This window comes from Heloderma suspectum, chromosome 2 (assembly GCF_057233095.1).
Source record: "Heloderma suspectum isolate Gila_16-S chromosome 2, 16-S_ref, whole genome shotgun sequence".
NCBI lineage: Eukaryota > Metazoa > Chordata > Lepidosauria > Squamata > Helodermatidae > Heloderma > Heloderma suspectum.
The window spans coordinates 364,285,717-364,302,630 of NC_139459.1; the positions used below are offsets into that span (position 1 = coordinate 364,285,717).

At 49.2% G+C, this 16,914-nt stretch overlaps 1 protein-coding gene across 2 annotated transcripts; it reads left to right on the top strand.

Annotated features, from left to right (window-relative positions):
• The first annotated feature begins 892 nt into the window (after positions 1-892).
• LOC146355739 (uncharacterized) lies at positions 893-14,104 on the top strand. 2 transcript variants are annotated; one of them, XM_084830731.1, is made up of 4 exons: positions 893-1,449; positions 4,186-4,917; positions 7,438-7,564; positions 9,058-14,104. In XM_084830731.1, the coding sequence occupies exons 1-4, from the start codon at positions 1,330-1,332 to the stop codon at positions 10,482-10,484; spliced, it is 2,406 nt and encodes an 801-aa protein (XP_084686857.1). In that variant the 5' UTR covers positions 893-1,329; the 3' UTR covers positions 10,485-14,104. The 2 variants fall into 2 exon arrangements, with proteins under 2 accessions (XP_084686857.1, XP_084686858.1); XM_084830732.1 differs by having other exon boundaries at positions 9,061-14,104.
• Positions 14,105-16,914: the final 2,810 nt, after the last annotated feature.

Genomic DNA, 16,914 nt, shown 5'->3' on the forward strand with positions numbered 1-16,914 from the left:
CCAAATGCACAGTTACAAGATAGGGGATACGTGGCTCAACCACACTACGAGCGAGAAGGATCTTGGAATTGTCGTCGATCACAAGCTGAATATGAGCCAACAATGTGATGTGGCTGCAAAAAAGGCAAATGCTATTTTGGGCTGCATTAATAGAAGCATCGCTTCCAAATCCCGGGAAGTACTAGTTCCCCTCTACTCAGCACTGGTTAGGCCTCATCTGGAGTACTGTGTCCAGTTCTGGGCACCACACTTTAAGAAGGATGCAGACAAGCTGGAGAGGGTTCAAAGGAGGGCAACAAAGATGATCAGGGGACTGGAAACAAAGCCCTATGAAGAGAGACTGAAAGAACTGGGCATGTTTAGCCTTGAGAAGAGAAGACTGAGGGGAGATATGATAGCACTCTTCAAGTACTTGAAAGGTCACAGAGAAGAAGGCCAGGATCTCTTCTTGATCATCCCAGAGTGCAGGACACGGAATAATGGGCTCAAGTTACAGGAAGCCAGATTCCGGCTGAACATCAGGAAAAACTTCCTGAGTGTCAGAGCAATACGGCAATGGAACCAATTACCTGGGGAGGTGGTGGGCACTCCCACACTGGAGGCCTTTAAGACGAGGCTGGACAGCCATTTGTCAGGGATGCTCTGACTTGGATTCCTGCATTGAGCAGGGGGTTGGACTCGATGGCCTTGTAGGCCCCTTCCAACCCTACTATTCTATGATTCTATGATTCTTCAAGTACTTGAAAGGTTGTCACAGAGAGGAAGGCCAGGATCTCTTCTCGATCATCCCAGAGTGCAGGACATGGAATAATGGGCTTAAGTGACGGGAAGCCAGATTCTGGCTGAACATCAGGAAAAATTTCCTGACTGTTAGAGCAATACGACAATGGAACCCATTCCCTAGGGAGTGGGTGGAGGCTTTCAAGACGAGGCTGGACTGTCGGGGATGCTCTGACTTGAGTTGATGGCCGTGTAGGCCCCTTCCTACCCTACTATTCTATGATTCTATAAGGGAAGATGGTCTGCTTGCTATCTGGGTCCCAAGTTGTTTATGCCTTTGAATGACAATAACATAACCTTATGCATGGCTCACTAGCTAATAGCCATCTTTAAAGAAGCTTTGGACTGGTCAGCCCACCAAATAGAAGACACCTTCAAAGAGAGGACCGTCCCCTGTAAAGGAGGACACATGGCCACCCTGCGTGGAGCTTTGACGCTGGTTTTCATCAGTCACCAGCTGTTCCTTCAGGAAAACAAACATTGCTGATTGGAACTAAAACCCACGGCGCTCCGATTCCTAGACAGGCCAGGAAATTTGAAGTACTCTCAATGCCTTTTCAGGCTCCTCCCAGTGACAGGTGGGGAGGCTGGACAAAGAGAGCGAGCAGCTTGGGTGTTTCGTTTGCAGAATCGAGGGCCCTGCAACGCTCAGCCAGCGCTTGGGAGGAGGTGAGTTAAGAGACGATTTGGGAAGGGTGAGGGCGCAGGCGGAAAAAGAGGGACGCAGAAGAAAGTGACAGCAAATTGGCTGCCGGGTGAGAGAGCAAGAGTCGCAAATAAAGACACACGCACCCCCGCGTCTCTCTCCAGATTGGTGCGGGCGGGGTCGTCTGTGTAGCTCATCTCAGCTAGAGGGTCTTTATACCCGGGGTGGGTAGGCGTCAGGCACGCAGGATCTGCTTTGGTTTTGCTAGATCCCCGAGATCCACCGACCAGAGGCTAGTGCAAAAGACACACTTCGAATTAAAGCATTCGGAGCCCGGGGTTTGGGGAGGGCGGGGGGACTGCCCGAACTGAATGGAGCCGGCAGTCCTTTCGCCCGCTCCAAGGCAGTCCTGGCTTTCTTCATTTCAGCAGCATAGTTGAGGGCGGGCGGGGAGTAATTTTCTTGCTGCTCTTGTTAATCCGTCGTGGAGGCGGAAAGCCGTGCCGGTCTCCCGCAAATCGCCCGGAGATCTACCGGCAGCTCCAGATCTACCTTCTGCCCACTTCTCTGCTGTCTCTGTCTGGGCCGCGCCGGCCAGGAGCAGAGCGAGGTCACGCTAAAACAGACGCGCGAAGCCACAGCGGGAGGAGGCAGGACGCAGCCGTGCCCGGGGTGACAACGAAAGGGCGCCGGCTGTGCAGACGAACACGGCTTTATTGACGTCGGCACCCATGCCGTTTTTTCGATGTGCAAAGGAGGGCTTCGGCAGTGCGTACCGGCACGATCCTATCTATGCACGTTGACTGGGAAGTAAGCCCCGCTGGGGTTAGGGACGGCGCTAAGATTTTGGTGCTGGCCGAGAGGAGACTGTAAACAAAACATTCAGCGTGCTTGACACATCCGCCAGCGTTTGCGCGCCGGGCGTCTGGTGCCGGTTTTGAGTTGCGCTTCTTCCTGGCACGCCACTATTCTCCCCCGGTAGCCTCCCTTTTATAACTTCTTACCACCCACTGATGTCTTCTGTCCGTCCCATGTTTCCATCCTCTGTTTTGTGCCATCAGTTTCCTTCCCTCTTCTGCACCATCTCATAATCTGACGCAATTCTCATGCAATTCCCTGTCTTTTATCTTCCCTCCTTGCAGCATCTCTCTGTTGCCTTTTCCCTCTTTCCTTTTTTATGATGCCTAAATATGCTTCAAGGGCTGCTCGGAAAAATTATATTTTTCATGTTAGGATTCGTGAAGCAGGGATAGACGACTGGCCCCACAGAGAAAGTAGTCAGGGAGGCATTTTTCTCCCTCTCTCGTAATATTAGAACCTAGTGGGGGGCGTCCCATGCGGCTGAATGGTGGGAGATTCAGGGCAGACAAAAGGAAGGACCTCTTCCCGCAGCATAGAGTTAAATTATGGAATTGACTTCTAAAAGAGATAGTGATGGCCACCGATTTGGATGGTTTAAAAGGGGATTAAACAAATTCATGGAAGCTATCAATGGCTACTAGTTCTGATGCTACCACCAGTATCAGAGGTGTTACGCTTAAGTACACCAGCTGCTGGGGAACACGGGCAGGAGGGTGCTGTTGTAGTCATGGCCTACCTGTGGGTTTCCCAGGGACAGCTGGTTGGCCACTGTGGGAACAGAATGCTGGCCTTTAGTTTGACCAGCATGGCTCTTCTTATGTTCCTTGCCTTAACCTACCTCAGAGGGTTGTTGTGAGAATAAAGTGTAAGGGAGAGGGGAACTGTGTCTGCTGCCATGAGCTCCATGGACAAAAGGTGGAATAAAAATGTAGCAAAGGAATAAAATTGGGTTCAACGGGACTCACACAAGCAAGGGTGTGCAGGGCTGCAGTCCTAAAGGAACTATTTGCCCTTAGGATGTTGCAACAGATGATGCTGGTGGCTTGGAAGAGCTATCACAGATTATACCATCGTATTGTTTAGGAACAATAGAAGCTGCCTTGTGCTCAGTCAGACCCTGGGTCCATCTAGCGCAGTATTGTTGACACTGACTGGCAGCAGCAGCTCCCCAGGGTTTCAGGCATAGGTCTTTCCTAGCTCTACCTGGAGATGCTGGGGATTGAATCTGGGACCTTCTGCATGCCAAGCACGTGTTCTACCACTGAACCACAGCCCCATCTCAACAACCTTTTTTGGGGGGGGCCAATTTGCCTCCCTTTGCATCTTTGGAATCAGCACTGGAAGATCCACCTGATTTCTCTGGCCTTCCCGTAGTGCAGGGCAACTTGTGGCCCTTCAGGTATTTTGGACTACAATGGCTATGGTCCACTGGCATTGGCTAGGCTGGCTAGGGCTGAAAGCAGTTGTCGGCTACAACATCTGGAAGGCCAGAATTTGCGCATGTCCTACTGCAGTGTCTTGGGCTGCTGGTTTTATTGGTAAATTCTGTGTTTATTGAATTTCAATTAGTAATCTCTGCATGGATTTTTATTGAATACATACTTACTGATTTTTATTATATCCACTTGTTGTGGTTTTTATCTCGAATGCCCCCTTGAGAGGGTTCCAATCTTAAAGGCTGCCTAAAAATTATTTTAAATAAATAAAATAAAATATATAAATTTATGTAATTATGTATTTGATTTATTAGCTGCCTTATTATATCCATTTGGTGTGGTTTTTATCTTGTACGCCCCCTTGAGAGGGTTCCAACTTTACAGGTGGCCTAAAAATTATTTTAAATAAATAACATGAAATATATAAATGATTAAAGGTGGACTTCTTTTCCACACCTGCAGCCACTGCCAGGAATAAAAATGACAGAGCATGACTTGCCGGGACCCGAGCTGTGGGAGAAACTGGAGGTGAGGGGAAGAGACCCTCATGTCATCCAGGTTGGGACCATCAGAGAGTTTCTGACAGGGGGTGTTTCGGCTCAAGTGAAGCAAGAACCGCCTGAGGGCCTCCAACAGTGCTGGGAAGCCCAATGGCAGGAGTTCCTGAAGACAATGCAGGCCCCTCACTCAGGATGGAAAAACCCACCATTGCCTGAGCCTTGGCCAAAGGAGGAGACCTGGGAAATAGAGGCCTCCGGTGAGGGAGTTGCTGATGCCAGCCAGAGACCTAGAGGGGAGCATGTTGGCCAAATTATGCTGGACCTCAGCAGAGAAACTCAACAAAGCCTCGATTCTGTGAAAGTGGAAGGAGTGATTCCGGAGGAGGAGGAGGAGGAGGAGACCAATTCAGAGACCCAACGTCGGCGCTTCAGGGAGTTCTGCTACTGGGAGGCCGAGGGCCCCCGAGATGTTTGCAGGCAGCTGCAGAAACGTTGCCGCCAGTGGCTAAAGCCGGAGAGATGCACCAAAGAGCAGATCCTGGAGCTGGTGGCATTGGAGCAATTCCTGGCCATCCTGCCCCAGGAGATGCAGAACTGGGTCCGGGAGCATGGTCCGGAGACCTGTGCCAAGGCGGTGGCCCAGGCAGAGGACTTCTTGATGAGGCTGCAAGAGACGGAGGGAGCAGAACAGAAGGTGAGAGCGTTTCAACCAGTGCAGGCTAGTGGCTCTGATGTCAGTGGGGTGGTAAATGTGCTCCGGGTTTCAGTTAGAGCCAGTCAGAACAATAAAGAAGCTATCCAAAGTGCTTTGCTTTGCACCTTGGATAGCTCCTTTAGAGTTCTGACTGGTTCTGACTGAAACTTGGAGCGGATTCACCATCCCACTGACATTGGACCCACAGCCTCCACTGGTTTTGGCCTAGTTGTCCCAAGAGACCCAGTGGAAACAGTTGCAGCAGCTGCACCCCATAACACTGGGAAAGCAGAGCTCTGGGACTTGGTTACTAAGGAGACCTGTTGGCTCTTCGGTAAGGAGCGGGGTGGGAAGAAGCAGAGCTCAACCTGGTCCTCTGGCCCTCATAAGAACAGAGGAGAGGCTCGCCTGGCGCCCGCATTGTGCTCTTTTCAGCACCAGGTAAAAACGTTCCTATTTCCCCAGGCATGTTAGTCTTTCTGTTTCCGTTGTTTTAAATCTGTTACTATGTTTTAAATCTTTGCATTGCTGCTAGGTTTTATTTTGTTTTTTATTTTTCTTTTATACTGTACTTTTAAACTTTTAGATTGTATTTTACCATGTTGAATTTTATGGTTTTAATGGTTGTGAACTGCCCAGAGAGCTTTGGCTATTGAGCAGCAGAGAACTGTAAGAAATACACGAAATAAGAAGAGCCCCGCTGGATCAGACCAATGGTGGCTACATTTCGAAGTGCACGCACTCATCCTGACAATCCCCCCCCTTTAGCCATGCCCTCAAGGAGAGTCCCAAAATCCAGGCGGTGATGTTGATCCGTATCAACAATTTTGAGCAGGGGGTTGGACTCGATGGCCTAGTAGGCCCCTTCCAACCCTACTGTTCTATGATTCTATGAACAAACCAGTTTTCATCTCCACCGGGAGCAGTTTTTTTTTAAAAAGCTCATGGGTCTTAATTGCCCATCCCAGACCAAATCTCCCCAAAATACTTTGCACCGCAACAGAGAGCAATATATTGTTGCTGGGAAAATCCTTTTCTTTCCAGCTACTTCGAGGATTGCAGCTAAGCTCAGAGGGAACCAGGAATTCTGAGGGGGCAGCAGATTACTTCATTGTTCCTGTGCCAGAATAGTGGGATATAGTGTGTTAATTTGTGAGAACTGATGCAGTATCAAGCGTGAGCCGAGAGGTTTGACCCCCTCCAAGTCTCACCTAGCCAGATCCATGGAGCCTGCCTCAGGCAAGCCATTAGCTTCAACTCACAAACTGCAGCATATGAATACCGAGTGGGTACTACAACCCAGCCCAAGAGTGGCTGGGTGACCAGCCAGATGGGCGATTAATAAATTTAATAAATAATAATTTAATAATAACAACAAAATGTTGCAGTGTGGAGCCCTCCTCTTTGGGGTTCAAGGCAGCCAGACATGTTCGCTTCCAGAGTACTCCATTCCATTCCCCTCCCTCCCCCCAGTTTTCCAGTCATCATCCTCCCAACATTCAGAGAGCAATCCTGTGGTCCCTGGGAGAGCATCCCAGTGACCATAGGATATTTTACATTCACTCTTCTGAGTCCATAGGCACTCCTGTGATCTTGGAGGAGGGAATCCAAATGGGGATAGTTTCCTCCTGCCCCTCACAGCCACCACGGAAAGCACTGTGGTGGCCTCCTCATCCTAGGTTGGAGCTCTGACCCCAGGGGGGATGCAAATGAGCTGGAAGGGGGCAGGGCAAGGAGGTGCCCAGGATCCACAGCATCCTGAAGCTTCCTAGCTTCTTTCACTGCCCCCATCCCCATGCATCTAGTGAGAAAGCAAAGAAAAAGGAGGACAGAGAGGCAAAGACTGCCTGCATTGCTGCTCCTGATCTTCTGGGTGCCTACCGGAAGAGCACTGGATATTCATAGCACTCCGACATTGGAGTGCTCCTTTGAAAAGGATAGGATTGCATCCTCAATCACCATTCTGTGCCCACTGGGCACCCTCAGTCTTAATTGGGCTGCATTACTGCCCCCCCATCCCCACACACATTTTTTTCTTACAGGTTTTTTGTACTTCTGCAAACCTTGGGTTTCCTGCAAGCCTGTTGGTACCTCCCTCCTGTGCTTGGACGGTACTGTTTTGGCTACATAAGGACAGACGCTCAGAGAATTGAGATCGCTATATCAGGGATGTGGAATGTGTGGCCTTCTTCTAGATCTTGTTGGATCCCAACTCCCATCTTCCCCAATCATGGGCTAGGCTGGCTAGGGCTGATGGGAGTTGGAGTCCAACAACAACTAGAGGGCCACAGGTTCCCACCACTGGTATATACGAGAATACCAGTGTGCCCTGCAGGTTTGGTGTAAGGATTACAGAGGTAATGTACGTGGATGAACTTTGCACATTTCAAAATGCTACCTCTGTATTTGCATTGTTATTACCAGCCTTGCCTTTTGTGGGTGGAACAACCCAGTCCAATTTACTACTGCTAAGGAGGATGACAGTTCCCATTAAAGACCCATTTTTCCTTTGTGTGTCAGATACTGGGGCCGTTGGAAGAGGCAGCTGTCAGTTCCCCCAAGTTGGAGCATGATCCATTGGACACCATAAAGCTGCAATATTCTGTGGAGGCCAAACGAGAGGCTGATGTGGAGGCCAACTTCCTGGGTAAGGATTAGGGGAACCAAACTCTTAGATATAGCATATGATTATTTGCCATTTGTGGGGAAGGGGCGGCCCTATTATGAAGACGTGTGAGGCACCCTCATCAGGCGGTGAAGCGGCAAATTGCACCACATCCCCCCTCCAGGAGGGCCTGCCCCTGCTGCCCCACCACCTCCAGTGGGTGCTCTGGAGAGCCGTGCCTGCTGCTCTCCTGCCATGGCATTTGCCACAGGGAGAGAACGGCTGGTAGGGCTGTCTGGAGCAGCCACCCACCCTCTGTTTCAATCGTTGCATGCCTTCACCTTTGCTGCCACTATGTCAGCTCTGTGGAGAGCTGCGTGACTCGAAGAGACAGCTCAAGTGCTCCCACCAGATCTGGCCAGCTGAGCTCTCACGAGACCCTCACAACCAGAAGAGCTGATGCAGCGGTGGTGGCAAAGGTGGGGGGGGGTTGGCGGCATGATGTGGCAGCAGCAGTGGCATGGGTCCTCTCCTGCCTAGGTGGCGAGAGACCTTGGGCCAGGGATATTGAGGGGGTTTGTTTTTGCAAATTTTGTTATTACTCTTGAGCCTCTAAAAAAAGGTGGTAAGAATATTCTTTCTCCGTGCATTTTCATTAACAGGGCAACTTAACAAGCAATGTGGTAAATCCTGAGGGAGTCCCTCTCCATCATTCCCTTTACACCAGGGGAGCAAGACCTCTTTCAATCTGAGGGCCAAATTCCATTTCAGAGAAGCTCTTGGGGGCTGCATTCCAGTGGTGGGCGTGGCCAAAGGTGGATGGGGAGGAGCCAAAGGCAAGGGGGCAGGGCCATAACAAACCAGGACTGTTTAGCTTAAAGCTCTTACTGCCAGTAAATAAACCTTAGGAGAGGCATTTCAACCTTTCGGTAAATGGAAAAAGCTGCACAAAAGTGCAGAAAGGGGGTAGGGTGAAGGAAAAGAGGTGGGCTAGGGGAAAGGGAACTCCAGAGGGTCAGGCTGGGACCCAAGGCAGGCCAAATTGGGTCCTTGGGCCTGAGGTTTTGCACCTTTGCTTTGCACCTATCCTGGCCATGGCTAAAGAGCCCCTTCAGGAAAAAGGAGGCCAATGACTTAGCTGCTCAGTTATGCCATGAGTTCATTTTAGACTCTGGACGGAGTGGCCTTACCCCCCTCTGCCTCCCTTTAGATGACAATGTGCATTATTTCACTTATTTCAAAATGCAGTAGTCTCACCCCAGATGCTTTTGGGAGCCCTACAAAAAGTATAACTTCAAAAAAATAGAAGTGGATTCACTCCATTGTACTTGTTGCTTGGAGCAGCCTTCCCCAACTTAGCGCTCGCTGGATGCTTTGGACAACGACTGCCAGCATCCCTGAGCCATTGGACATGCTGCTTGAGGCTGATGGGAGTTAAAGTCCAAAACATCTGGAGGGCACCAGGGTGGGGAAGGTTCAGGTGGTAGCTTCCCATGTTTCTCTAGGATTACTTGAGTCACAATTTTCTGTTCCAGAAGCTGATGGGCCCGTGTGGAAGAAGGAGGCTTTTCAACCTGAGCAAGTGGACATCAGTGGAATATCACCGGGAAGAGCCAAAGGAACATCTCTCCATATTCTTGGGATGGACAAGGATGGAAGTCAACAAGGCTCAGAAAGACACCAGGAAGACCATCCAGGGAAGGCAGCAAAACAAACCTTTCTTAGTAAGGCGGGTGACAAAGGCTTCCATAAAAGTACTTTCCTGACGAGAATCTCCGAGCGTCAGACAAAAACAGTAGCGACTGATCATGGAGAAAGTCACCATCTCAGCTTTGACCTTCCTAAGCATCGAGAAATGGAGCGGAAAGAAAAGCCATTTAAGTGCATCTATTGTGAGAAAATCTTCACGAACAAATCCCACCTCATTACACACCTGAGAAGCCACACAGGAGAGAGACTGTATGAATACTTGGATTGCGGGCAAAGCTTTACTCATCTTGGTAGTCATGAGAGGACCCACATAGCAGAGGAACGCTACAACTGCTGCGAGTGTGGGAAAAGCTTCAGTGATAACTCTTACCTCAGGAAGCACCAAAGGATCCATGTGAGTGAGAAACCATACAGTTGCTCGCAGTGTGGGAAATCTTTCTCTCAGCGCTCTGTCCTTTGGAGACATAAGAGAACCCACATAGGAGAGAAGCTACACACCTGCTCAGACTGTGGCAAAGGCTTCTGCGATAAAAATTCCCTCAGTACGCACCAGAGAGCCCACACGGGAGAGAAACCCTTTGAGTGTTCTGAGTGTGGGAAGCGGTTTGGCTATGCCCCGAACCTCGCGAGGCACAAAAAACTGCATACGGGAGAGAAACCGTTCCAGTGCTTGGAGTGCGGAAAGCACTTGTGTGATAAAAAATCCCTTATCATGCACAAGCGAACCCACACAGGAGAGAAGCCGTATACATGCTCGGAATGTGGCAAGAACTTCCGTTGGAAAGGATCCCTTCTTATTCACGAGAAAACCCACACAGGAGAGAAACCGCATCAGTGTTCAGATTGTGGCAAAAGTTTCTGTGATAAACAGTCGCTTATTACGCACCGGAGAGCCCACACCGGAGAGAAACCCTATGAGTGCTCCAAGTGTGGGAAACGGTTTGGTTACGCCCCTAACCTCGTCCGCCACAAGAAGCTGCACACGGGAGAGAAGCCCTATCAGTGCTCGCAGTGCGGAAAATGGTTCTCTCAGCCCTCCGACCTTCTGAGACACGAGACCATCCACACGCGAGAGAAACCACATAAATGCACAGACTGTGACAAAAGCTTCAGCCAGAAAGCATCCCTCATTGGACACAGGAGAACGCATACGGGAGAGAAACCGTACGAATGCGCCGACTGCAAAAAGAGGTTCTGCAGCTTCTCCGGTTTCCATAAACATCAGAGAATACACACCAGAGTGAAATCATAAACGATGCTTAGTGTAGAGCAAAAGTTGTGACATGAAAGCTTAGGAAGGTGGGGAGAAATTTATTTGGTTGGAACTCAACCTGCGCTGGATGTCAGAAAATATATACACAGGAACTCAGACTTTCAGATATTTTAAAAACTTAAGGGCTGCAATATCTTGCCTGGGAGCAAATATCTGAAATTTCTCCCAGCATGCTACACACCAGAGATTCTGCTCAGGTTCACTGTTTATATCTATCTTTTCAATGATGGGCTAGAACAGGGCTGGTCGATTGTATTCTCCAGCCACTCGTCTGGTTCCCTCACCTTGTTGTTTAGCCGTGTCCGACTCTTCGTGACCCCATGGACCATAGCACGCCAGGTCTTCCTGTCCTGCGCTTTCTCCCGGAGTGTGCTCAAGTCCATATTCATTGCATTAGTGATGCTATCTAGCCATCTCATCCTCTGCCGTCCCCTTCTCCTTTTGCCTTCAATCTTTCCCAGCATCAGGGTCTTTTCCAGGGAGTTTTCTCTTCGCATTAGGTGGCCAAAATATTTGAGCTTCAGCTTCAGTGTCTGTCCTTCCAATGAGCAGACAGGGTTGATTTCCTTTAGGATGGACTGATTTGACCTTGCAGTCCAGAGGACTCGTAAGAGTCTTCTCCAGCACCACAGTTCAAAAGCATCGATTCTTCAGCGCTCAGCCTTCCTTATAGCCCAGCTCTCACAGCCATACGTTTCTACTGGGAAAACCATAGCTTTGATTATACGAACCTTTGTCGGCAAGGTGATGTCTCTGCTTCTTACTATGCTGTCTAGGTTTGCCATAGCTTTCCTCCCAAGGAGCAAGCGTCTTTTAATTTCATGGCTACAGTCACCGTCTGCGGTGATCTTGGAGCCCAAGAAAATAAAATCTGTCACTGCTTCCATTTCTTCCCCTTCTATATGCCAGGAAGTGATGGGGCCAGATGCCATGATCTTAGTTTTTTGAATGTTGAGTTTCAAGCCAGCTTTTGACTCTCCACTTTCACCCTCAACAAGAGGCTGTTTAGATCCTCTTCACTTTCTGCCATTAGGGTGGTATCGTCTGCGTATCTGAGGTTGTTGATAATTGTCCCGGCAATCTTAATTCCGACCTGTGATTCATCCAACCCAGCGTTTCTCATGATGTACTCTGCATATAAATCAAATAAGCAGGGCAACAATATACAGCCTTGTCGTACTCCTTTCCCAATTTTGAACCAATCGGTTGTTCCATGTCTGGTTCTTACTGTTGTTTTTTGTCCCTCGTACAGGTTTCTCAGGAGACAGGTAAGGTGGTCTGGTACTCCCATCTCTTTACAAATCTGCCACAGTTTGTTGTGATCCACACCATCAAAGGCTTTAGCGTAGTCAATGAAGCAGAAATAGATGTTTTTCTGGAATTCTCTTGCTTTCTCCATGATCCAGTGAATGTTGGCGATTTGATTTCTAGTTCCTCTGCCTCTTCGAAACTCAGCTTGTACTTCCGGTAGTTCTCAGTTCACATGCTGCTGAAGCCTAGCTTGTAGGATTTTGAGCATCACCTTGCTGGCATGTGAAATGAGCGCAATTGTGCGGTAGTTTGAACACTCTTTGGCATTGCCCTTCTTTGGAACTGGAATGTAAACTGACCTTTGTGGCCATTGCTGAGTGTTCCAAATGTGTTGGCATATTGAGTGCAGCGCTTTAAAAGCATCGTCTTTTAGGATCTTAAATAGCTCAGCTGGAATACTGTCATCTCCGCTAGCTTTGTTGTTAGTAATGCTTCCTAAGGCCCACTTGACTTCACTCTCTAGGATGTCCAGCTCAAGTTCGGTGACTGCACTATCATGGCTATCAGGGACATTAAGATCTTTCCTGTATAGTTCTTCTGTGTATTCTTTCCACCTCTTCTTAATCTCATCTGCTTCTGTGAGGTCCCTGCCTTCTTTGTCCTTTATCATGCCCATCTTTGCACAAAACATTCCCTTGATATCTCTGATTTTCTTGAAGGGATCTCTAGATTGTACCCCAGTACTGCTTTTCCCACCCTTTTGTTGGCTATGAGTGCTCTCCCTCACCTAGCACTGAGCATTTCACAAGCACATGCTTTTAAATTATATGAAGTCCTTGACTGTGGGTCTGAGGGAATGGATGCCCTCCCTGACAGATCTGACCAGCAACATGCTCTTTTGCCTGCCTGGAATGTACACAGGGAAACAAGAGAGTGCACATAGGAGAAGAACCTGTATGCGAGAATAGATTCTGTAGTGCAGGGGTCTCCAAAATGGTGTCTGTAGGGACCTCCGATGGCACCCATAAAGCTTTCCACCCTCTGCCCCCTTAAAAAACAAAAACTTTTTTTTAAATAAAAACCTTGGAAAATGTTAGGGTAGTCTTCCTTCCTAGCCTCTAGCCTTGCTCCCTCTCTACCCCTTTGCCTTGTTATTTCTCCCTCCCTCCCAGCCTCTAGCTTTGCTGTTTCTCTTCCCACCTCTTTACCTTGCTGTTTCTCCCCGCTCCCAGCTTTGTCCTTTCTCTTCCCTCTATCCCTTTGCCTTGCTATTTCCCCTTCCCTCCCAGCCTCTAGCCTCACTATTTCTCTCTCTCTCTCTCTCTCTCTCTCACACGCACGCACCCCCCCCCCTCTTTAGCTCACTTTTGACTAGCCAGGCCCCCATGGCAGCCATTACATGACTAGTCACATTCTCTGTGAGAACCATTTTCCGGTGGTATCCACAGCAGTTTCTCAAATTCACAAGATTGGGGAGCCCTGCTCTAGTGTTTTTCTTACGGTTTCCATAAACATCAGAAAATCCATACAGGAGCAAAACCATTCTAAGCGTGTTTAGAATGTAGGAAAGATTGTAGCATGAAAAAATGGGCAGTGGAGAAAGGTCCTTCAGTCAGAGCCAATGGTGCAGGTAGGTAATTTTAGATCCTGGACTTAACAGCCTGGCAGGGGTGGGGGCTTTAGATGGCCATGTGTAGTATTCAGTTGTGAAACGCACAGCTAGCATTTCTCTTCATCCCAACCGCTTTTCCATGCTTGACAATTGCTTCTGCATTCCCGATATGTTACAGCAATAAACAAAGACAGTTTGCCAACTAAGGCCCATAGCTGACTGGGGCATGCTGGGAGTTGTAGGACTTTTTTTTCTGTCTAAACCTTTATAGGATTGTGCCCTGAGATTTTTTTAAAAAAGAAATGCTCTGAGCATGTGCAGTTTCACATTTTAAATTCACTTAAATCATAGCATCATCGTGACAACAGGAATAAAGTGGAGTTTGCTTCTGCTGCCCTGAGGTCCTCATTACACGTCCCCTCTAGGTGGTCATTTAGGGGGCCATGAATTTTGCCCCCAAATTCCAATCCTAACTGCACCACTGGTCAGCGCCAAAGCCAATATTACTGGGAGACTCTTCACTGTTTCCCTTTGCAAGTGGAGCTGAACAAAACATTTTATACCACACCTTGTTTAAAAGCTGGTAGGGCTCTCGTGGGCCAAATAAAGCCTGCTCAGGGGCCAGATTTAGTCTGTGGGCTGCCAGCTAGCCACTGCTGGGCTAGAAAAGCCAAATGAAGCCAGTTAACCAGCAGTTTGATGATGATACTAATGGAGCCTTCTAACTAAGCCCACAAATGTTAATAGCCTGCAGGAAATTTTTACTAGCCTGCTAAGAGACTAGTCACCTGCATCTCCATGCTAGATGCAGAAGAAGGGGAGCCCCCTCTTCTATGGCCAGCATGGAAAAGGAGGCTACTAGCCTCTTAGCAGGCTAGTAAAAAAAAAAATACTGCCTTCTATCAAGCAGACCAGTGGAGGAGGGACGGAGCGATCCACCCCTTCTCCTCTGCCTGCCCGCCAGGTTTCCATGCTGGCTATGGAGGAAGGGGCTTTTCTCCCTCTCCCACTAGCAGAGAAACCCAGTGGCGTGGCAAAGGAGTATCAGAGAGATTCATCCCTCCCCTACCAGCATGCTCACTCATCTGTATAGTATTCCCTGCTCATCTATGGCGACTAAGTGAGTTGTTAAATACAAGGCTGACCTAAGGGTTTTATTCAGTTCTGGCCGAAATCTGATGCTTAAATGTTGGATGCTTGCTTTGGAAAGAAAATGGGGGATGGTGGGGGTGAATTCTACTGTGCAAGCACTAGTGTCGGGTGGGGGGATCCCATTTCATTCCAGATGAGTTGGGCATGCTAGAAGTTTAAACTGTTTTTAATACTTCGATCACACGTACATGGGTGTGTGTGTGTGTTAGCCACTGTTACCTTCCCCAGAGCAGCTGAGGATGAGATTGGCTAGAAATGCAAATGCAGAAATCTTCCTCTTTCTTCCCATAAACCCTTACCTCCTTCTCGAACACTTCAGCTTGTTCAGTTCATTCTGCTTTTTGTTATGATCATGTTACGCCTCTTTTCTGTCACCTGTATAGGCTCCCTTACCTCCATCGCCCTTGTGTTCCATTTACATTTCTTCCGGTGGAGGCTGGTGACTCATATGTCAGTGAGACAGTGAAGGCATGCTGGGTTTCAGTCAGAACCCTAAGGAAGCTATCCAAGGTGCTGAACCCATTTTGGGGATAGGGCTCAGCACCTAGGATAGCTCCTTTAGAGTTCTGACTGACACCCAGAGTGGATTTACCACCCCACTAACATCAGAGCCACCAGCCTCCACTACTTTCTCCTGCCGCCCCTCCAATATCTTCTTATTCCTTGCCTTTATCTGTCCATTCTTTTCCCCACTTGTGCCTCCTCATTCTCCGTCCTCCTCTCATGCCCCTGTGTGGCGCTGAGATTAGATCAGCCTTCCCCAACCTGACATCATCCAGGCGTTTTGAACTACAATACCCATCAGCTCCAGCCAGTGTGTCCATTGGCTGGGGATGGTAGGAACTGTAGTCTAAAACACCTGGAGGGCACCACGCTAGGGACAGCTGGGTTAGGGTGTTGGGCTAGCATCAGGAAGACCCAGGTTCAAATTCTGCCATGAAGTTCACTGGGTGGCCTTGAGCCCCCACCCCCACCCCTCTCTCTCTCATAGCGCAACCTACCTCACAGGGTGGTTGTGAATGTGAGGGGGAAAATGAGTAGCAGGAGGAGAGCAACGTATGTAGCTTTGAGATTCTTGGAAGACAGGTGGGATATTAGTGTACTACTTAGAATACAATAAACCCAAAATTACATTCTCCATTTCCCAACTCTGCTCTTCCTCCCTCACCACTTTGCCATCTGGCTGCTTTTGACTGATGTATTCAGGGCAGCCAGGGGGTGGGGGACTAGCAGCCAGCCTAATTTCAAAAGCCCTGTGCATGCAATCACTAAGAACCTCTGGCAAAAAGCAGCCTACCCCTTCCCCGGCGGCTCACTGCTTGAGAAGGGAGAAAGAGAAAAGGGCAGTGGTGTAGTGAAGCCAGGGTTGGCAGGGACACAGCACCGGGACTTTATTCATTAGCAGGGATGTTGATGTTATCTGCAGCGGGGACTGGCTGCTCCAATGTCAGTGGGTGGTGAATCCACTCTGGGTTTGTCAGAACCAGCCAGAACTCTAAAAGAGCTATCCAAGGTGCTTCCGTACCTTGGATAGCTCCTTTAGAGTTCTGAGTAGTTCTGACTGAAACCCGGAGTGGATTCACCACCCCACTGACATTGGAGCTGCCAGCCTCCACTGGTTATCTGCCCCCACCCGACTTCCCTGTTCCCTCTGAGCTTAGCTGCAGTCCTCATAAAAGCTGAGGGGGATGGATGTTCCCAGCAACAAAATATTGTTCCCTGTTCTAATGCAAAGTAATTTGGGGTGGCTGGGTCTTAAAACGAAAACCCAGTTGCTTTACGAATAGATCTGCTCACGGAGATTAAAAATGCTAGAATTGGTTTGTTGATCTGGATCCACACAGCTGCCTGCATTTTGGGGCTCTCTTTGGGGGCTTGGCGATGAGGACTGTCATGAGTGCTTGCGCTTCAAAATCTATCCATCTACCACTGGAAAAGGGGGTGACAGGAGAAAAGGGGTGACCCATCCACTGTCGCTCTGGCCAAACCCACCATGGGCTTTGGCCCTGTGACACTGCTGACATGCAGTCCCCAGCAAATTGCTCATGAGGGAATGTGACCTTTGACAAAAGAAAGGTTGCCCACCCGTGGTGTTTTTAAACACCTACCTTAGGGAGGCCCGGCATTAAGGGTGGCATGGTTGGGCATCTCCTGGGGGCCCACACCCCAGCAGGGCCCACCGATAGCCCGCTGGACTTGCTCCTCACCCTCGCAACCTGCTTGTTCCCCTGCCTCTCACTCTGGCCCAGACAAAGGCGGTGGTGAGAAGGAGGTGGCAGAGCAGACGCCACGGCCTCCTTGCTCCCTGTCAAGCAAGTAAATGGGAGCAATGAGGAGAAAGGGGAGGAGGAGCAAGAGCAGCTGGCGACAGTGGCAGTGAGAGGGTCGGCTCCC

Excerpts from the sequence above, each read along its gene's own strand:
- LOC146355739 (XM_084830731.1), top strand. The coding sequence starts at position 1,330 with ATGCCTTTTCAGGCTCCTCCCAGTGACAGGTGGGGAGGCTGGACAAAG. Across the intron at positions 4,918-7,437 it reads CGGAGGGAGCAGAACAGAAG|ATACTGGGGCCGTTGGAAGA; the intron begins GTGAGAGCGTTT and ends TTTGTGTGTCAG. Across the intron at positions 7,565-9,057 it reads TGTGGAGGCCAACTTCCTGG|AAGCTGATGGGCCCGTGTGG; the intron begins GTAAGGATTAGG and ends TTTCTGTTCCAG.